The following is a 23,265-nucleotide window of genomic DNA, read 5'->3' as shown; positions in this document are numbered from 1 at the left end:
CCCTAATTTAATAAGTAAAATATTATAGGTCTGTTATAATTAAAACAATTAAGATATTTATTAATAGTAATGAAAATTTAAAGGTTATTAAAATAGATTTATTTTAAAAATTTGACTTGTTTAATTTTTTACAAAAATGTGCTATTATTATTTTCCAAAATTATCTCTCCTTATTATAATTTACATAGAATATTTTGAACATAACTTATTTACATAGGAGATTTACATATATTTATTCTATGATTTCCTTTAATAACACGTTTTTATTTTTTATTTTTACAAATGCAATTAATCTTCCTCCTGAAAAATTAATCATTAGTTTTATAGTGCATTTAATCTTATTTTATATTAAGCACATTTTTATTTATGTGAACTAAATTCCAGCATTGATAGTAATTTTAGTATTTCTCACATTCTCTGTAACAAGTAGTTTTTCTTTCAAAACTTTTTATAGAATATTTATTTCCTTTTAATTCTATACACATTACTTCATCTTCATTTTAAAAATATAAATTATAATTTTAATTTTTAGAACTCAGAGTTTTAAACGATAAAGATTCGAACAAACCTTCTATGGCAGGTACAGGGTTTAATGGACCATCCACATATAATTGACTCTCACCAATATTTTGATTTCTACTTGATATAACTTTAACCATTTCTTGTCTGATTTTTTGTCTCAGAATAGACGATTTGGCTGTTTCGTCAAATAGTATTGTGCTATTGACAATCAGTTTGCTTCCTAATGAATAAAATTTATTAATTTTGGTTCCCATAAAAGAACGAGCAAACGATGTATAAGAGAATAAAGAATTGATCTGAAAAGAAAATTTGGAAATTATTTCTGCTTTATGCATAAGAAAATTGCTTTTCAAGTACAATATTCATATTTTCAATAAATTATCGAACATTATTCTCAACCATTATTTTTAAACTATTAAAAAAAACTAGTTTTGTCAACTTACAGCTTGTCTAGCTTCATATTCCATTTGCTGATATATTTGATTGTTAGGATCTAAGTAATTTCGATTAAAAATTATTTTTTGATCACCGATTCGGTCAATTCTGATTGATACCAAAACAGAAACAACACCTATTAAAAATTGAAAATAAAAATTACTTTTGTATTTAGCTAAATTTTAAAAATATGACAGATATAACATATATTTTTTAAATAATATTTTAAATAATTTCGTCATATGAAAATAATAAGCTACTATAAGACGTCGAAACAATATATACATATACATATACAGTATATATTTAACCTTTCTTTAACCAAGTTATGAAATTCTGTATTCTTATCACATTCAAAGTTATATCATGCAGCAAAACAATTAACCTTTTACCTTGACAAGGCCCTCTAGGAAATGTTCTTGCGTAACCGGGTCGACATTGACACGAACTGATTCCTTGTTCTGCTTTACAATATTCATTCAAACTACCATCACAAGTTGTATCATCACCAACAATGCACGTGTCGATTCTGAAACAAATAAACAATAACATAAATAGATTTCAATTCATAATAAATAACCTACAATACTTGTTTTACAGACGTGTATCCAGAATATTTTAAAAGTGTTCTGAGAAATATTTTGCGACTTTTTCTTATATCATTGCTCAAATTAATTATTGCACAATTCTTTTTTAGTTATCTACTTGATATAGCAACATCTATTAGGTATTCAAAGATCATAGTTTGAGAAAAATAGTTATTTGGATAAAAGTGATTAAAATTAAATTTAAAAATCATGTATTAAAAAAGGAGCATTGCAGAATTTCCTGTCCTCATTACATACTCTCCTGGTGTATGACTTTTTAAAAATTTTTGCAATTGCTTCGCACAAAATAAGAGAAAAAGAAAGAAATGTTTTATATAAGTGGTTTTCATAGTAATTTTTTAAATTTTGACAGTTTTAAAGTGTTTAGAATATAATATCTATAATTTAATACTACGCCGTTTCTAATTAAAGTTAATTTCAATATTAGGGGAAAGTGACGCAAGATGGGGCCAAGGAATAAGACGGGGATGTCTGTTTATTCGTGGTTAACGTGTTTTCATCTAGCTGTTATTTGGGAAACTAAATGTCAACCTCAAAAGAGTTCATGGGACGAAAAAACGTCCGAATAGCACGTTGTTTGGAAGAACGTTTTCCATATTTTAGCAATACTTCATCGAATTTTACGCCTACTACAGTTTTTACAAAATATCATTGTAAACGTTTACACTACCTTTTAGATGAAGATATTATGGTATTCAAAGTAACCTTTAAGACTAATTAGTTTTAAAATATAGTTGACCTGTGATAATATCCCCATTTTACCCCATGGGTGGGGCAAGATGGTGCACTTACACGTAATTTTAAAATATTAAATTTTCTTGTTTCTAAAAAATTAAATTTTGTATTATATATTACCAAATGTTGTAGTTGCTGAGAATAAAAAAAAATTATCGTTCTCATCAAAATGGTTGTCATCTTATGACTTTTCAAACCTTAACGTTCTCATCTTGCCCCACCTTCCCCTATAAAAACTAAAAAAAATTATATTCAAATGTCACTTTCTCTATGTGAACTAAAAATTTTGCTTTCTCAAATTCTCACTGAAAATCATACTGCAAGATAAATAATGATTAAACAAAAAAAGGAGAATAAAACTATCGTAGAATTATAGTTTTTATGCTTTTCCAGTTCAACAAACGAGTAGTTACTTCATATCCCAAACTATCAAAAAAAGGATTTTTTGTTACGCAAAATTGCTTCTTGATAATAACAATTTTTTCCATTTAATCAAGTTTAGTTCTTATAAGCCTCTCTAAATAATAATAATAATAGTAATTTCCTGTGGACTATGTGAATCAACCGAGATTTTCTGGGGCGACCATATATGAACAATAAAATATTTCATGACTTTCACGCTCCAAAATATCTGCTAAAGACAGAAAGAATTCTGAAACGATCCTTTTATCATAAAGACCAGTTGTGTTACACGTGCCTTAGGACATTCACCCGAAATCACTAGCCCATCATCCATTATTGCAGTTGCTGCATTTTTACAATAAACCACCACAGTTAAAACTCCATATATTTAATTTAATGAAATCTTCGAAATAAGAAAATACACACACACATATATTTTCTGAAATACATGAAGTAAATTTTATATAGGATATTAAATGTTACATTTAATTTATACAATTCAAAATATATATTTAGTAAATATCCAAATAAAACTTTTAAACACGAAGAAAATTCGGAAAATCCCAATTGGTAAGGCGCGAACCCATGACAAGTGTTCAATGATTTTTCCACTCGATCATTAATACAGTAAGTTAACAGATAACTCAGATAAGTGTAGTTTCAAACAAGTCTTGACACTACACTTATCTGACTTATATCTAAAGTTTTCATAAGATTTAAGTTTTAAATGATTACAAAATCCATTACAAAAAACGTGCAAATTCTGCAATCTAAAACGGCTTCATTGTTTAATCTAATTAGTTAATAAAATAGTATCACACAATATTTAATTTATAAAGTAATGAAATTTTCGTTAATATAAAATTTAAGTATACGTTTCTGAATTACAGAGTTAAATACACCATCAGTGCAGAATGAATCTTGTATGCACTCTGCATCACTAAAGATGACTCATTCTTTTATCATCCGTAAGTCAATTTACTGGTTAGGAATCGTTTTGGTCAATAGGAAACGACTGAAATTTTCGAGAAAATAATCTTCGGTCTGTTACTGATGATTCTTGAACAGAAATCACACCCACTACAATCACATTATAATGTATTAAATACAGTAGCCCCTCGTTATATCGCGTTTTTTTTGGTCCCCAAATTTTTATAGCACTTGAATCAATACATTTTAAATTACCAATTGCCATTGAATTTCTTTTTGCAACGAAATACCGTATTTTATTCTTACCATTGTCCTTGAAACTACCACTGCAGACGAAACAATACATTTAACATAATAAGATGTAAATAAGCAAAATAGGTGGACAGATCAATTATCATTTAGGTTTCCTTTTGATATTAAAAATTGTTTATTTATTGGTTTTAACTACCGTCTCCTCATTTACGAGTTTCATTAGATTCCATAGCATGTATAATCTGTTTAGTAAAAGTCCAGAATTTTTAGTACACGCTTATATCGCGACTTCCCTTTGTCTCCCGACAAGCGCGTTTATAACGAAGGGTTACTGTATTTAAAAATAAGAAAAAAGTTCTTTATATTAATTTAAACTTACAATTTAAGGTCATTTATTATATCAATACATAAAATTCACAATAAAAGTAATAATAAACCAATTTTTAGAATAAAAATCACGCCTAAAAATTTGAGTAATGTAAGAATTTAAAAGGAGAAAATTCAATTCTATATTCTTTTAACAAAAGTATAAGCCTATTTTCATAACTGAATTAGTTTTAAGGAAATTTATTTACATTTAAAATAACTTCTGATAATTCTATCAAATAAAATAATGATTTGTAAAATTTAATTAAACATTTTACTAATGTTAAATATATGTTTTGCATTCTTCTATGCTTGTCACGCTTACGTATATCATTGACATTTCTAAATTGTCAGTGTCTAAATTATGCCTCTAATGAATAGGATCATTTTGTTGACTAATAAACTGTCTAACAACTGACATCAATGAAAAGATGAGTCATCTTTAGGGCGCAGAGTTCATACAACTGGATATAAGATTCAACCGAGGGTAATGACATTGTATAACTGCTTGGCAATTCAGAATAAAAAAATAATTTATGTTTTTAACTTAATATTACTTCAGTATAATTCTTAATTTAAAACAATCTTAAAATATTTCTTTTAGATATTTTGCTATATTATAATATAATAATATTTTTAAACTATAAAATAATTTGAAGCTTTATACGCTATACAAATTTAATTTCTAAATGAATTGTCAATTAGCCAAATAAATTATTTTTTACTTTAAAGTCTACAACAAAATGACATTTATTATTATTATTGATATTTAATAAAGATATGATATGATATATTATGGCTAGTATTCTTATTAACTTAGACTTTAATATAATTATTCTATTCGGAATTAGAGATAACTGGAATAACAACTACGAGTATTTCATTGAGTTAATAGTTTAAACTTGAGATGAATCACGGAGAAACTAGTAGAAAAAATTATATTTAACGAAAACTTATCATTTCTAGAACAAAATGCTGCAAAAAGCAACGATTTTTTTCTGGGAAATTAGTACAAATGTAAATATACAATTAAACAGCAAATACTCTACAGAATTTCTTTAGCAATTTAATAATTTTAAAACAAAATCTGATAAATATTGACGAAGTCATTGAAAGAATATCATTCTTATTGATAAATGTATATAACTATTAATTATATTTCAAAAATGCGATGATTATATATTTCTCTTTTTATATATGTCAAACTGTCTAAAAGTCCTCCTTATTTATGATCTTGGGCCCCAACTCTTAGTGGCCGGAGCTAGTTCGGCTTCCAATAATGCCTTAAGGGGTGCCGCCCCGCAACGTTGAAGGACAAAAATTAGAGTAGATATTATATTCATAAGCACAAGCTCTTTGTAAAGTATAGTTTCCGGAGTAGAGAGGAAAACGAGACATGTGGTTTTGTTAGATTTGACTCGAGTGTTTGACCTAGTCATACATCCAGCTGTAGAAAAACATCAAACAAGTAAACAAGTAGAAGGATGACCACCCGCACTAAGGCCAAGCGAACGTAAAAGTACGCTTCTCCCAGTGACCAAGAGCTTTCTGACTGGTTTTCCACCAAGAAAATTGAAATTGGAGAAAGGGTTGGAAAACAAAAGTGGAGAGTAGAGCTCGGAGCTGATAGCACAAGATTCTCAGATACGTACTTGGTAAGCCTGCTGAAGATAGAAAAAGAGATTATATTCCTCTGGGAAAGACGCCCAGGTACGGATGAGATCTGAGAATCAAATGAAGGGTGAAGACAGATCCAATCTACACTCTAAAGATTCTCAAGAAGGTTTGAGAAGACCGAAGTTGAAGAGGAAGTTTCCATTTCCTTAGAATTAGCGCCCATGCTTATGATGCCTATGATTTATTAAGTATATATATATATAACTTTATTAGTTTAGAAGAAAACTTTAATGTGAAAAATAAGATGCAAAAATGGAGGCTAGTGGTTTTTTTTGCGATAACAAATTTCAGTTAGAATAAAAATAAAATTTTATAAGATAATTAAGCCATTAATGAGATATGATCTACAGCATATATTAGAGTAAAGAAAGGACAGATTAGGAAAAACAGGATAGCCAAGATGAGAATACTTAAGTGAATGAACTAGGTTAACATTAAAAGTTGAATCGGTAGTAGTTACACAGAGATAATCAACGTATAGATGATAAAATGAGGGAAGATACTCTTTTAGATTAAACAGTATTGAATAACCATATGAGACTGCTGGCCTTATTGTTATAATTGTCAGACTCATCATAATTTAAATTATATTATCGAAATGTGTGTATGTAACCCGGTTGAAGAGGGTTATTAACAAAGCCGAAAGCATTCTGGAATATTAAGCGTTAAAGAAATAGGATAGATGTGTGATAAGTTTGATAATTAAAACAATAAGGTTAGCACGTTCATATGGTTATTCATTACTGTTAAATACATTAACAGAATAAAAGCTTATATCGAACACGGATTATATTTTAAAGAAAGATAAGACAGATTTAGGGTTTAATATAAACAAAAATAGGCTGAATCAAATCAACAAGGACAAGAACAAGTCCTAAGCATCGTCATAACTCTTTTTGTACAGAAAATGATTAATTTGGCGTATAGTTGCTTCCTACATGAACACATGCTGAGCAGTTCTGTCGTGAGCAAAGTCCATTCTTGAACAAGAGCATATTAAGCTCCTGGCGTGTTATTAGTAGAAGCTGGCGAGATGCAATCGTCTCCCTAGAGCAGGGATCTCAAACTCAAACGCCACAAAGGGCCAGTCAAATACATGTATATCAGACGCGAGACGAATTCAATATTATTCGGCAAATCAAAACATAATGTAAATTAAAAAAACTCTAACAAAGGCCTTTACGACAGGCCTGGATATTTGAATCTTTTTATGCTTTAATCCCATAAGATGTTATAAACATTGATTTTTAGAAAAGAAATCATAAAGGACGCGGACCAGATATGAAGACTTAACGGGCTGTATCCGGCCCGCGGGCCGCCAGTTTGCGACCACTGCTCTAGACTCTAGAGCATTTCACACATAATCTATGGAATTTAAGTACGGAGAGGATCTCCGTACTGAAATTCCATAGATTATGTGTGATGATCCTACTGGTCATTCCACTCGACAAATATTTTCACTGTCAAGAAAGTCATTGACGAGCCTTATCGTCTACGAAAATAAAATCTATATCCATAACACCTCGAAAATGTTTTATATGGGGTTCCAGATCTTTGTCAAGAGTGCAAGGTGCAGGGATTGAAAATCTCTCACTTTTGCAAAAATGAAGTCCTCAGTGGAGCATATTTATAAGAATTTGAGTATAAACTGATATAGGCTACATACGTCATAGTAAAATGATAATAAATTTTTAAAGTAAATAATTTTATATTAAAAATTTTAATTAATGAACAGAATAATACATGTCACAGTTCAGATTTAAGAAAAATGTCCACTGATATGAACACCGGGAAGGTTGGGAGTGAGCAGTATTTGTGGAAACCAGTTCATTTTGTTTTATTTCCAAAGCTGTTTATATGCCTTGTGAGATTCTTCCTTTCAATTTAAGCTGTGTTATAACTTTGACCAAGTAATTCATAAGTACTGTACTTCTGAGTGCGCGTAACCAAAAATGTCCGTGTAGAGAGAGTCAGATAGAACATGCACTTGACGAAATGTGGTAGTTCCCATATTTGTGCTAGAAATATAAACAATAGTATCATGAAATGTGTGGGAGCTATTGGAAAAAACAATTTATATGTGACAAGTAGCTTTAAAATAATTCCTTTGTTACTTAGCAAATACTTGATATATTGTATTTTATGCTTAATAAATTTATTTATTACAATATTTGGCTCATTAATATCCCTAATGCATTGTTGTTTATAATTTCATTTATTTTTTAAATGTTATTAGTTTAATAAAAATAAGAAGACATGCACGACCCAAATAGCCCTGTCTACTTACATGTACTGACTGTACTTTCAAAACAAACTGATGAGATTAATTTTTAAATTAATTTCATCAGGGAAAATACGAATTTCTTAAAACTATTTTATTAACATATATATATTGAAAAAAAGTTAGAACTCAATTGGTTTATTCTATCAAAAGTTATACAAAAAACATAAAATCCGTTAATATTGAGTGTGAGAGTAATTTTTTAAAAAAGTATTAGAAACAAATACATTTATTTTTTCGTAAACTAAAAATTTGCGCGAGTAAAAAAAATTTCATAACTTGGAAGCTTTTGATATATAGCTTCAATCGCTTTAATATTTCTTGAACTAATTGTCCGATTTTCCTGAAAATTTCTAGAAACATTTTCCTCTAATATATAAATCTCCTCGAAAAATTTCGGAAATGTATGAGAAAAGGCACGAGAGTTATTAAGCCTTAAAATGGGTAAAAAAATCAAGCTCCCCATATACTAACATCCATGCATACAGGAAAAAATCCCGAAGTTCTTTTTTTACATTTCTCGACTTTTAAAGGTTCTCTGAGTCTAAAACTGTAAAAATCTTGGAGAGGGATCATTTTTTGTTAGGTTAGCATATATATATTACAGCTGAGAAAGTAAAATTTCGAATTGGATCTGCTGGTTAAACGAAGCACAAGCACACAAATGTCCTTATTTTGTGGTGGCGTAATTTATTTCGTGTATTACAGTATGAATGGTCTTGCCTGCTCGCAACGACAAAATTATTATTACACTCGGAACCATCTAATAGGCGAAGAATGAGGAATAAAATTCCGACTTTAAATACCTGTTACGAATCTAAATTTATCTAAGTCTGCAGGAAAGAATAAATTACGATCATACTTTTAAATTATTTATAGAATTACGTATTTACTTTAAAATAAATTCAAAACATAATATAAACTTACCTGATTATTGGAGGATTGACTCGAGGTCTCCCTGGCCTTAAAAGAGTAGGATGCTTTTGAGAAGGAGAATTATTTCCATTGTTTTCATCTGCCACATTTATTCCTGCAGCAGCAATCTGAACATGACCATTGGGTTTACTTGTTGGCTGAGATGGTATCTGTGCACCTATGAAAGGTCTTACTTCTTCTATATCCACAGGTATAACATAAGGACGACCTGTAGCAGGTCCTACAGATGATGATGATGATGATGATGATGATGATGTAACTGTGGAACTCTCAGATTTTAAAGTTCCGGATCCTAAAAGAGTTACAATTACTTCATCTATTTCCGCAGCTTCTTCATTAGGTGCTTCGTAATCTGGCATAGGAGACGTATGATCAACGTTTTCATTTGGCACATAGATGGAATCTGTATTAGAGCGCGTGGAATGTTCTACAGGAAAATCTCTTGTAACATCTGAATGTTCAATTGAATTTACTATGGTTATATCAAAAACGGAAGGTTCTGTGATAATCGATAATCCAGTATTATTCGCTGAAAATTCTGGCTTAGCTTTAACTGTAGGACGATCTATTAAAGGCACCCAATCCGTAACAGGGCCACTAGGAACTTCAGATTGTAAGCCAATACTTTTCGATATTTGTTTAATTGATACTGAATCTTCAATACCTAAAATTTTTTCTGAGTCATGAATAAAGGATGATATTTTAATGATACTTGTAGATAAGGACGGATTTTCAGAGCGACTTTTAAACATATTTAAAAGACTATTACTCGTTAAATCTGGTAATACAGAAGTTTTTGTTACAGTTTCAATATTTTGTTCTAAGGAATCTAACTCGATAGATGATTTCAAAGGAACGATTGTTGAAATAAAAGGCGATTGAGTGATAACATGATCAGGAATTGAAGCAGTAGGATAAATTTTGGGACTTATTGATACTGATTTATCAGAATTTAATGGATATATTTTTGGCGGTCCTCTATCATTTTTTCTAGATGGATAAACCGATTTTTCTTCATGCGGAATCCTCGAAACATGTGTTTCATTTGATTCGGCGTCACCATCAAAAAGATGAATAATTCCACCAATAATATCATATAAAGAAGGAACTTTGTCTTTTGATTGTTTACCAGAAATTCTAATAGGAGAAGTTACATCTAAAGGAGGACTCCATGTGATATCAGTAGAGTATTGCAATTCACTACGAGCAATGGTCGGTGTTGGTGATATTTGTTGATACGTTATTTTAGATTCAGATATCGGAGTATTTAAATAAGAAGATTTTTCTAAATTTGAATACTGCATAGACGACAAATTTAACGTTACAATGGGTACGTTCGAAGAATGCTGATCATTTGATAAATATGGAGTTTTTGATTTTGTGATAGATACATAAGCAGGAGTAGGAGAAATTAAAGGTTGAGTTTCTAAATGAATTCCAGAAGAACGAAATTGAAGAGAATCTGCGGTTATTTGTGAAGAAACAAGTTGAACATATTTCGTAGAAACACGTACGGGCATTCGGGAAGAATGATTTTTCGATTCTATAAGTACAGGGGTAGAGTATAATTGAAGAAACTCTCTGGATGTTCGGGAAGAGCGAACTTGTTCATTTTCTGATTTTATCCGAGACGAAATCATTTGCTTACTTTTTAATTGAATTTGAGAAGACTGAATAAATTGACTTTCTGGTTGAGTGTGAGAAGAACTAATGTGAAAGCTTACTGTATTCATAACAGAAGATTGGATATAAGGACTTTCTGGCTGAGTTCTAGAAGAATGAATCTCTAGTTGCTTTGTAGAAGAATGAAATTGTGATGTATCCATTTTAGCTGAATTGGGACTTGAGAACATATCGACCTGAACTGAACCTGAAAAATGTAAACATAAGGTAATGTTTCCACCGTTTGCATTGAATTTACTTTATTTTATTAATATTGAATAGACCTTATATATATAGCCTATATATTAAAAAAAATTTAACATACAACTTGATTTTTATAAATCGTTTGAAAAACGCAGACATTTCTCATAAATATAAACTACAACAAAATAATAATGATAATGCTATTTGAAATGTAAGTAATAGAATATATTAATAGTAATGCTAAGTATATATATTATAATTTAAAACGTGTACGCAGTACAATATAAACCTAAATAATAATATAAAAGTTATTCGCTTGCAAAGTAGAGAGCTAAACACTTTAATACATACGCTGTATTAAAAGTAAAATGCTTCATCTCCGCCGCACACAATTAATATAAATTTAAAAATTAATTTGATTTATAATTTAAAAAATTCCAAAAATTTTAAACCGTTTTTAAAAACATTGTTTTAATTTTCAATTGATTTGATTTTAATTACTTAATTTTGTTTTTGTTTTCGGTTTTGGTTTAAAGGACAGAGTTTTATTATTTTATTATTTTTAGTTTCAATTTATCTAGCATTATAATTATTTTTAATAATTATAATGCTAGATAATTAAAAATTATAATTATTTTTAATAATTATAATTTTTATTTATTTATTATTATTTATTTAATTTTTTCCTGCATTTTTTGAACCATTAAATACATTTTAATTAATTGCAAAGCTTTTTTTCTTTTGCAACATAATTATAGAAATTCTTTTAGTGTTGTTTTGCACAAAAAGATTATCAAATTTAAATTTATTTTAACTTTTTTAAAGCAGTTTAAAGTTTTTTTAAAGGCAACAAAGCATTTAAATTTTAATTACAGTGGTACCTCAGGATACGAAATTAATCAGTTCCGAAACTGAGGTCGTATCATGAAAATGTCGTAAGGTGAATCATTTTTCCCCATACGATTACATGTAAAACCAAATAATTCGTTCCAACACCAAAACACACTCAAATTAAAGCTAAGTAGTACATTAAAAAAAAGTATAGTAAGGAAAACACTGAAAAATGCGTTTTGTAGTTGCTAAATATATAAATAAACATAATAGAATAATAAATGATAAAAAAATGTAGTTTTATTTGCACTTTACCTTTGAGGATAGACGACGATGGAGGTGTAAACTAGTGGCGGAGGAGAGGGAGAAGGGAAATGATACTAAAACTTAACTTACATAACATAATGTAACAATAACTTAAAAATAATATAACACTAATTTTTTTATCTTTTTTGTTTTATATATATATATTTTTTAATATTTTATTCACTGCTTTTTGCTTTCTTTCCTTCACTTCCACCAGCACTTCCACTGGATACAGGTCGCTTGGTAAAATATCTATCCAAAGAGGTTTGGCTTTACCTACTTTTTAAAATGTTTCTAAAATGACTTAGGCAAATGTCATTACTCTGACCAGCAATACGGCCAGTGTGAACCTTTCCGGGATGTTTCTTTTCAATAAAATCAGTCACTTTCTGATAATACCTCGAGATTTCCTTTATAGAGCGAGATACTTCCACGACGAAGCAAACACGCGGACTGAGACTGATGAACAGAAGTGAATAAAAAAATGGCGCTGCGAACTAATGTAACATCGTATGGTGAGTTTTTGTTCGTATCGTGGAGCAAAAATATGTTCGAATTTCATGTCGTATCCTGAAAATTTCGTATGCTGGGGCGTTCGTATCCTGAGGTACCACTGTATAAGCGAGTTCATATTGATTGAACTATTAGGTTACCTACTTATTACTAATATTAAAATATATTAATATGTAAAAGAACTTTACAAAATAGTTTTAAGTTTATATAGTATCTAAACTTCGGTAGAAAATTGAAGATATTTGTGTAATGCTCTGAAGAATCCAAATTCAAATTTAACTCCGATTTTCCAGAATTTTTAGGTATCTTATCAGATCCCAAGCTCCATTATGAGCCTGATTGAACCCATAATGAGGATAAAATAAAGACAGTCTTGACGACTACAAGACGAAGGGTAAAAAAAGCATCCTACTACATTGTAATTCCTTTATAAAATCTTACAGTTAAAATCAAATTTTATTCATTTAAACTTGATATTCGTCTTCTATAACTATTGTTATGAACTTATGAAAGTTAAAAATAACATTTAACAATAATTTTAGGAACATCTTAAGTTTTATGAACTTAATTGTATTAGTTAAATAGATAAGATATTTCTGTATATTGTTAGATCTGTCTGCAGATTGCCAGCTCGAACGTTTTTTATTAGTAGAACGTAAAGTAAAGTACAGGGTGATTTACTCGGGAATGAATACTTATGTGGAATATCTTCGTATAAAACAAAAAGGTAAGCATGAACACTTACGGAATGATTCTTCATTTTACGATGTAGCAGTAGACCAAGTATGTTTCAACTTACATGCTATTCAAATATAACTGTGCAATCAAAACGTATTGAACAAAGTAAGTGTTCAGCTCGAGTGAATCACCCTGTATCATGGTAACTACCTTCGAATTCTAATCTTTCTTAGAAAAATTCTTTAATCGCGTTGTTTTTGTTTTTGTCGTTCTGTAAAATCGGTAAATGTTTACAGAAGTTTAACAATGAGCAAAAGCGATAATTTTTCTTATACTCTGATATTTTAGCATAGTGTATTGCATTTTGCAATGTACTTTAGATAATATATTAAATACATTCGGCTTATAGCATGCATCGTAATTGTCAGCTAGATTTTTAAATACAAAAAAGTGTGTCTTATAAGGCGAAAAAAACGATAATTGATTTTCTGAATGTAGGCTGTGTGTGTATGTATGAATTGAATCTCAAAAATTGTTATGCCACGAATACAGAGTTGACAAAATTCATTTGATAATGTAGAACGTTTTCCATCACAAGTTAAACATATGAATTTTGACAGATGGTGCACACCCAAACTCAAAAATTGAGAAAATTGGGTGTAGATAATACAGTATTACATTGCTGTAACTGCGAGAATTTAAAAGTTTTACAACAAAATTACCGATTTTATCGGAGAACTGACTGATAAAATCATAATTTTATCAATCAGAAGACTTATAATAACTTGTTATCTATAAATAATGATTTTAGGATAATATAAAATAAACGGGGCCGTCGAGAAGGGGCAATTTTTCTTGGGCCCGGAGAAAACTTAAGACGTCCATAGCGGTTCCCATCCCTATAATATTAATGTTATTTTTACCAACAAAAAATAAAATCTACTTTTTATTAATAAATAAACATTTTACATATTTCATTTGTTCAACGAAAAATGGCAAAAGGGGCCAGCTCTACACTCCGTACTCCATACAAGTGCTCAACAACCTAGTTTAAATAATATATGCTTTCGCTCAATTTGAAGTATATTTTTTTAGTAATAATTCTAGAATATTTTATCAAGTTATATACTTTTCGTTAAAACAAAATAATAAATTTTGATGTTTTGGATCGAATTCAATAATAGTCTATTCACTGAAGATTCTCTTAAAACAACACTACTTATTAAATTTTGTCAATATAGCCATTATTTCACATTTCTCTAGTGTTTTAGGCTAGGTTTTCATATTTTTTGTAAATCGTTTATATTATAACCATTATATTTTGCATAACTTTATAAATATTATGATTTATCTTTTATAATCTTGTTGATAAACACAATTTGTTGTTAATTTTCACATTTTTAAATCAAATCTTATTAATTAAAAAAATAAATCTGTGAGGAAAGTTGCTATTATAGAAATTTACACAAACTTTTCTGTTTAAGATTCATTTAACCTGCTTTTTAGAAATCTTTGTTTTTATTAATAGACATTTCAAAAGATAGAGCTAATTAATCTATATTTAGAAAAGCAAAAATAATCTTATCTAAAAGATCTACTTTCGTGTGTAATCTTAAGATTTCGGCAATATGATGTGCCAACACGCTTTTGTCTTACGCTTATCTTCAAATTTCATGCAAAGATGTAATTCGTGTGACTTTTAATCAATACTAATAACTTAATATAGAAACATAAAGGTTACAATTTAATAGGCATTAGGTCTCAAGCAAATATGTGATTATTTTGATCACTTGTGATTGCAAAAAACAAATTACTTTTAATTAACTAAATTATTTATTTGGACTCTTGTAGTGAGTTTTAGTCCAAAACCAATTGTTGATAAGATAAAAATAACCGTAGACCAAAAATATCATCTTGTGTAATGGATCTGACCTTTGGTTCAAAAAAATTAGCCTACATAAATATACTCTAATGTAATTTAATAACAGTTGTTTCAATATAAAGAAATTGCTTTTTGCCCTTGGTTTAATTAAATTAATTAAAAACCTACTAATGTGAGGTAGGAATAAGGACCTATCACACCAGTGATAATAAGCACGAACACCCAGGTATCAATGGAATACATTTAATAAAACGAGAAGGGGTGTACATTATTACCTAGATTCCAGTCGATATTTGAGCACAGACCCTCATCCATTAAATGAAGAAACCTATAGTCTTAATACTAACATCTGGTTAAGAAGTGATGTAATGAAGGTTGGCCATTAAGATGTTAGTCACCACTTGTTCTCCAGATGTTGCCTGTAACACACCTCTTTCATAACTGCTCTGCATCTTGTAGCAATGCCACCTTCAAACTCCATCTTACTACTGTTATGTTATGTAGATATAACTTATTTTGTAAAACAATTACCTTATTATTCCGCTAATTTTAATATTGTTTATAATAGTAACCCTTATGTCAAGCTATCATGTAACATAATGAAGCCACCTTAAACCTGTCTCCTCTACACCCATTTATTACTCAATGATCATACCTTTATAACAGTTCCTTTGTCTTGTATAATTTTAAGTATCTCACCTTTTTTATATATGTATACCAACTGAAGAGGGACTATTCCGATAGTCCGAAATGCATTTTGGTTATTTCATGTCAATTGTTAATTTAATCGTTTTTAATGTACACTCCCTCTCGTTTTATTTTTAATGCTCCCTCCCTCTATTTTTAATGCTTCCCTCTCGTTTTTAATGTACACTCCCTCTCGTTTTATTAAATGTATTCCATTGATACCTGGATGTTCGTGCTTATTATCACTGGTGTGACAAGTCTTTATTCCTACCTCACATTAGTAGGTTTTTAATTAATTTAATTTAACAGTTCTTTCATTGAAAAGTAAAAGAATTTACCCAACAAACCAGACACTAATTTCAGTTTGATTTCACAAAATTTCTCTATTCTTAACAACATAATGCTACATGATATCATTGTTATTCAAAAACGTTTCTGTGGTCTTCCGATTGAATGCTTGAAGAAAACTCTTTATAGAAAACTTTTATAATTATGATGTACTATACAATGACAAAATACTAATTTACAAAGACGTTTTCTTCAGAAGAGTGATAATTTGTACTTTTATTCAATCGAAAATTTCTTTTCTATTTTACAAAGGCTCTTATATTCTCAATGCAAAAAGAATTCATTACTGATTATCTAATAAGAAAAAATATATATATATTAATTCAATAATTATTTAATATTACATTTGTATAAATATAAAACTTATATACAAAATCAATCTAAACATTTTCTAGAATTATCGTTAATAAAATTACGTTTAGAAAACCGAAAAGAACTAAATAAAAAATACCATAGCTAAATGGATAACAGCTATCAAATCATTTACACATTTTGACTATATATCTACTGGTATGACTGAAATAAAGAATAATATCGAGTATTATTTTGTGTCAATAGTCTACGCTATACAGATGAGATAGGAAACTAATTCGCCTTGATCGTTATGGCGATTCTATAAGTATTGTGATTTATTCAATAACCGTAATGTACTACAAATTCGACATAATTGATTTAACGATTTTAAGAAAATCTATTTTCTATTACGTTAGAATGTATAAAATAACACTACGTTATGCTCTTGTAATTAGTCTTAGACGTAAAGATAAGCGTAAAAATAATGAGGTTCAAATATACAGAGTTCAGAATCAATGGAAAGTTTTTTATCGTTACAGATTGAGTGATGATGCTGAGTAAGGAAGATCGGGTGACGATAATGCTCCTTTGTGACCGAGAAGAATGGACACAAAGAGAATTCAATTTAAAGCATTTATAGAAACTGACATAATACAGCTTGGTGGGGAAATTGCTTCAGGAATTTATAACTTTCTAAAGTTATTTTTAAAACTGGAATTTTCTGCTCTTTAGATAGGTAGACTGTTGGGGGAAAAATCCATTTCAAACAAAATCAACGAGTTTTTCTTATAGAAATTTGCCATTAACTTCAAAGTCAATGATGCATAATCGCAAGTGATTAGGCGGAATCCATGTTTTTATTTATTGCAGAAAACTCGAAATTTGTTTCATACATCAAATACAATATTTGATACGTATGCTTACCTTTATAAAATAAAACGGAAGTTGTTTCAATAGCGGAATTAAATATAATCATAAAGAGAAATATAAAAATTAAACTCTGTTACAAATAATTTTAGAATAAATATCTTACAATTAAGTTATAAAACAGGAAAATATATAGGCTATATATTGTATATGTAATTTAATATAAAATTGAACAAATTAGTGGATTTTTTAAAATACAAATAACTATTTCTTTTCTAATTAATTTCGGTCACTATGTTTTGATATTTATTAACGTTTTCTTCTTTTACTGATATATTTAATATTTTAAATTAATTGTGAAATAATGCAATTTTTAACTGGATACATCTAGTAATTAAAAAAAAAATCTAAATAATGTACTGTTACAGTAGATATACAGTAAATAATAAAAAATCAGACATAAACAAATGCTATTGCTTTTACACATATTTAATCAAGTAGTAACAGTAAAAATATAACCAGGTAACCAAGTAGCACATTAAAATTTAATCAAGCAACCAAAAGGCACATTATAAATACAATCTATTCTTATTATCTATATATTTTTTTCTTATTTTATCCTGTCCTAAAAATTTGACTGACATTTCGAACAATGGTGCTATCAAAGAAGTAATTCGATATAAATTTATCATTCAAGTTTATCAATGGTCAGATTTGTTTGATAAGAACTACTTACGAGTAATATTTTTCTTTAATTAATTATTAAACAAGTTTAATTAATGTCCCCATTCAAATTTTCCTTAAGGGAACAATAATGCGAGAAAGGTCAAGTTAAAAAATTAATTATCTATTTTAAACATCATAGTAATATTAAACTATATATACAGTATTAAAATTTTTTTAGAATCATATTTTGTATATCTTAAATATAAATAAATTGTTTTATTATATATTCAACAAAATATATTTAATTTTAGATTTATAATAATAAAGTAAAATATATAAATTTACATTTAAAATAATTCTGCATATTTTTATTGCGCTTTTCACTGATTATGATCACTCAATTTAAATGATTTTATAATCAAAATCAGTTGTAAATTACATTTAATAAATGGTAATATAGAATAATATACAATAAACTTACTTTTCGTTTTTAATTTTTAATACTTTTCTATTTTATTTAAATAATTAAAACGAATAAAAGATAAAACTTCGATAATAAATTGTATATAATATAGTATTGTTATTTATTTTCTTTCGGAAGTTATCATCATAGTTACCAGTGTCATAATTAGCTTTTCATCTGCCCTGTGAAAGGTTTTATTTTTGAGCTCCTTAACTTTTTCGGGGGAAATAATACAATAAAACACATACCAGCATGATTAAAGAATTGTTTATAAATATTTTTTGTGTATACAAGAAATAGGCTATACAAGATCATTCTTAGGAAAACGAAAATGCACCTGTTGCACCTGCCTAGTTACGGCACTGATCGTTAGTTACTACTTAGAAATCTAATAAACTCTCTGTTCATACACATTAAATAAGTTTCTCATTATCAAAATAATTTAATTCTTGAATTCTATTTAGTTTGTGAGGCGTACAAAATTATTATTTATCGTTAATGAATTATTAATATGGCCTCGATATTTTTTTTTCTTTCATCACGTAATAAATATACGCTAAAAATATATAGATGCTTCATTAACAATATCTAATATATTTTGTTTTATTAGTTTCTTGTCTAGAAATACATTTTTAAAATTTCTGCATTTTTAATTATATCTATTTAGATGCATATAAAAGTATTTAAAATACTGTAGCTTGTTATTATTATACTTTGAATAAAATTTCGTAATGGATATCTATTTTAATGGAAAAATGAACTTGTAAAGTTGTGTTAACAATAAGTTGTAGGTTTATTTTTATACGAGAGTTAAATATTATATTTCGGTATATATTTTTAGTTCTATTATATAGGTTTTGTATCTTTTTCGATATTTATACAAAAAACAATGAATGACATCCGACTTTTGAAATCAACGAAGATTTCTATATATATTTGTTATAATGTTAAGATAATTCGTGTAAAATATTTAAACTGAACTAATGAATTTTGCATAATAATACATTAAAATATATTCATACAATTATCATTTAATTAATGGGCGTGACATTTATTCAATAGTGAGTCCTCGTAGCTGGCAATAGTGATGATGATAACAATTCAAGAATTCATTACTTTAAAATATTATACGTGAGGAATTTACTTTCTCTGTCTTTTGCCAGAAATTATCGGGAGAATGAGCACGTCTTCCTTAACTAGCCAAGCATTCAAGTGGCTGTTCGTGTGATTTCATCAAAATCAAGTTTTTAACAATAAAAATGAAGCAATTTCAGTTTTAACTTACATTATATTTATCTAAAACAGTCACCACGAACATTTTTAATAAAAATGTGCTATTTAACTATCAGCTTCTACAAATAATATTATTGTCATTTCATTTTATAGTTTTAAATATTATTTCATTTAATTACTTTTAATTTATATTTGCTTTCAATAGCTTTACATCCGATTATATATCATTTTTATATCTAATTCAGACGTTTTAGATACTTTCGAATCGTAAAACTAACATATAAAAACAAAACTTATGAAAGGGAATACAATATAGCAGGATTTTCTTTATTATTTACAATTATGATGGAAAATATATTAATTAATAGATAATTTCAAATTAAATTTTAAATATTTTTTGAGCCTGAATATATCTGAATTTTCAATATATATAAATATTAGGTGACAAAGAATTATATTTATTTATTTTGTTATTTAAGAATATATTGTTTAATGAAATCGTTAGTTATCAATACAATAAAGTAAATGCCATTTTTGTCAATCCCACTGTTCGCCATTAACAAAGAGATTCAGAAATTGTTCTGATGCATTCTTAGCCTTTGTTTTTAAGCATTTATACGAATATAAATTTAAAAAATAGTTTAATAGAAAATTAATATTTATAATTAAATAGGTCATCATTATTATTTTTTAAAGTAAAGTTTTATATTAGCTTAACTTCAATAGTGTTCCGCATTAACAAAGAATTTTAAATTCAAAAAGACTTAATGGGTTTTCGTGTTTTATGTCCTAAATGTTAAGTGATTGTAAATTAGTATTAATTTTGACATAGATCTGACTTTTTAAATTATTTTACGACTCATTATTTACACCTGCTTTTTGTAAATAAATAATCTTATATTACTAAAAATAAATATCATTTCATTGTTTAATATATATATTACATATAAAATAAACTAAAACTATTGGAAAGTTAATATACAAAACATTGATTACAATAAGACAACACAATAAAGATGACCTCTAATAGGGTGCACAACAGGTAAAACAGTGACCTTGTACGCCATCTTGAGAATCTGCACTTACCTGTCACCGGTCGTTGGCCATAAGTCGCCAATAAATTCAACAATACGAAGACCCACATGGTATATNAATTTTTTTTTTTGTTGTTGTTGTATGCAGTTTCCAGCAAACTTTAATTAATTTTTTTCTATTTGTGAAAATTTCTACGTTATTTAAAGGTAATTTTTATTATAGGCCTATAGACCTTACACAGCATTATTAATATGATTTTGGAGGTTACAGAACTTTAAAATTACTTTAAAAAATGGAAAATAATTATATCATTTGATTTCAAGATATTTTGTACACCTTAGAAATAATTAATTCTATCCCAGGATTTCCCGGGATCCCGGGAAACAGTTCACTTTTATCCCGGGATCCCGGGACAAGCAAAAGACCGGGAAATGAGAAACCCTAATCAAAACAGAATTTAAAGAAAATATTGAAAGATAGAAATTTTGATTGTTGTTTGTGTGTGCAGAATGTTAATTTCAAATGCAAATTATATGATAATACAATATTTGTTTCATAGTATTAACTAAAAAGGCAGCTTAAAATAGAGTAAACCTGTTAAAGCTGGAATTGCATGAGACTCTAGTCAATCTGAAACAGGAAAGCAGTCACTGCTGCAGATTATGAACAAATATTTTTCTTTATCAATTTTTAAGGTAGATGTATTATTTGCAATATTCATTGAAATAATTAAAAATAAAAAAGGATGCAGAAAATAAAATATACATTTATATATATATACATTTTTTTCAATCAAAAAGAAGGGATATATACTAAGTAAAATTTTTTGTGTTTTTCACTGAAAACATAAGTTTTTAGATGCTGTTTTGGGTAGTTTTACTTGCTTGAATTTTTCTCATGATACTTTCAAGCTCTCTCTGCATTTGTCTTAGTCATAATTAATTAATAGTGATTAAATCAACATTTCCAGCAATATGTTCCTGATTTAACATGTCCATACATAAGGAAAACACAGCAATTTTTCTTGCTGTTTGAAAATTGAATTGAACTTGGTCAGGAATGTAGATATTTAAAATAAGCATAAATGTGGTCAGAACAGAAAATTTAACATAAAACTGCATAAAATATCACAAAAACTAGTAAAAGGAATAAAAATTATTATACACGTTTTTATAAATAATAACAACTCAAAGCCCGAGAAATATACAATAAATCACCAAACGATTGCCTTAATATCGGGCTATAATATGGCTAATTAAATGATTAGTATAAAGTAATTTGACATTAGAGGTAGACATTAGGCACCATCTCTTAAGTAAATTAATAATTATAATTAAACTTAGTTCATAGTTTTTACCATTGCCTTCGAATTATTTAAAAAACTTTGTACACTCCACGAACACGAGGCGTACTAATATAGAATTTTTTTTATAGCGATAAGAATAATATTAATTATATGTATTCTTAAATCCTGTGAAATATTGTTAAATAATTTTGCTTTTATTTTTTATTAAGCAGCTGCAGTGTCTGTATGCGATTTAATAGAAATAATATTAACAAGATTTATTAATTGAAAGAGCCGGGAGGGAGCCCGATAAGAAGAAAATGTCTAGGGCCCCAAAGTGGGTTAATCNAGAATTTTAAATTCAAAAAGACTTAATGGGTTTTCGTGTTTTATGTCCTAAATGTTAAGTGATTGTAAATTAGTATTAATTTTGACATAGATCTGACTTTTTAAATTATTTTACGACTCATTATTTACACCTGCTTTTTGTAAATAAATAATCTTATATTACTAAAAATAAATATCATTTCATTGTTTAATATATATATTACATATAAAATAAACTAAAACTATTGGAAAGTTAATATACAAAACATTGATTACAATAAGACAACACAATAAAGATGACCTCTAATAGGGTGCACAACAGGTAAAACAGTGACCTTGTACGCCATCTTGAGAATCTGCACTTACCTGTCACCGGTCGTTGGCCATAAGTCGCCAATAAATTCAACAATACGAAGACCCACATGGTATATCAAACATCACATAGAACATATCCATTTTAGTAAAATTTCGGTGATTTTTAATAACATTTTCGTCTTTTGTTCTTGGACGGATATAGAAGAATTTGATGTGTGTAAGCACTCGCCGTTCGCAAACTGGTTTGCGGTGTTGTCTTTCCTGTTCACTCCCCCTCCGTAGAAAGTTTGACTTAGGGATGGTACGAGTCGTCTCATTGGAAGATACGTCTCGGTCTATAGAATTCTCTCCCCACAACTCCTACTTTGTTGATGTTTATGCCATTTTTGTACTTAGAACTCACTGGAACTGATTTTTAAATAATTATACGCTTTGATGCTTACAACTGTAAGAAAACTGTAAATGTTATTTCTTATGTTACTTTCTAATTTTGTAACTTTACTTCTTATTTGTAAACCGGATTGA

The 23,265-nt window shown here is 28.2% G+C and overlaps 1 protein-coding gene across 3 annotated transcripts in view; it reads right to left on the bottom strand.

Annotated features, from left to right (window-relative positions):
* The window catches only part of LOC111626552, a 25,714-nt gene extending 2,722 nt beyond the window's left edge, over positions 1–22,992 (bottom strand). The window contains exons 1-5 of one of the 3 annotated variants that reach the window (XM_023369964.1): positions 22,792–22,992; positions 9,136–11,014; positions 1,350–1,486; positions 966–1,093; positions 569–818 (exon numbers count right to left, since the gene is read on the bottom strand). In XM_023369964.1, coding sequence (XP_023225732.1) covers positions 569–818; positions 966–1,093; positions 1,350–1,486; positions 9,136–11,014; positions 22,792–22,849 — 2,452 coding nt within the window. In that variant the 5' untranslated portion in view covers positions 22,850–22,992. Of the gene's footprint in view, positions 1–568; positions 819–965; positions 1,094–1,349; positions 1,487–9,135; positions 11,015–20,864; positions 20,927–22,791 lie in introns of those variants that run through there. The other 2 variants (XM_023369962.1, XM_023369963.1) reach the window with 2 other exon arrangements.
* Positions 22,993–23,265: the final 273 nt, after the last annotated feature.

The sequence above is a fragment of the Centruroides sculpturatus genome, unplaced genomic scaffold (genome assembly GCF_000671375.1).
Source record: "Centruroides sculpturatus isolate CEXI.00-Female unplaced genomic scaffold, Cexi_2.0 scaffold413, whole genome shotgun sequence".
NCBI classification, from domain to species: domain Eukaryota; kingdom Metazoa; phylum Arthropoda; class Arachnida; order Scorpiones; family Buthidae; genus Centruroides; species Centruroides sculpturatus.
Note: the sequence above shows the minus strand (reverse complement) of the source record. Positions and strands in the feature narration are given on the sequence as shown.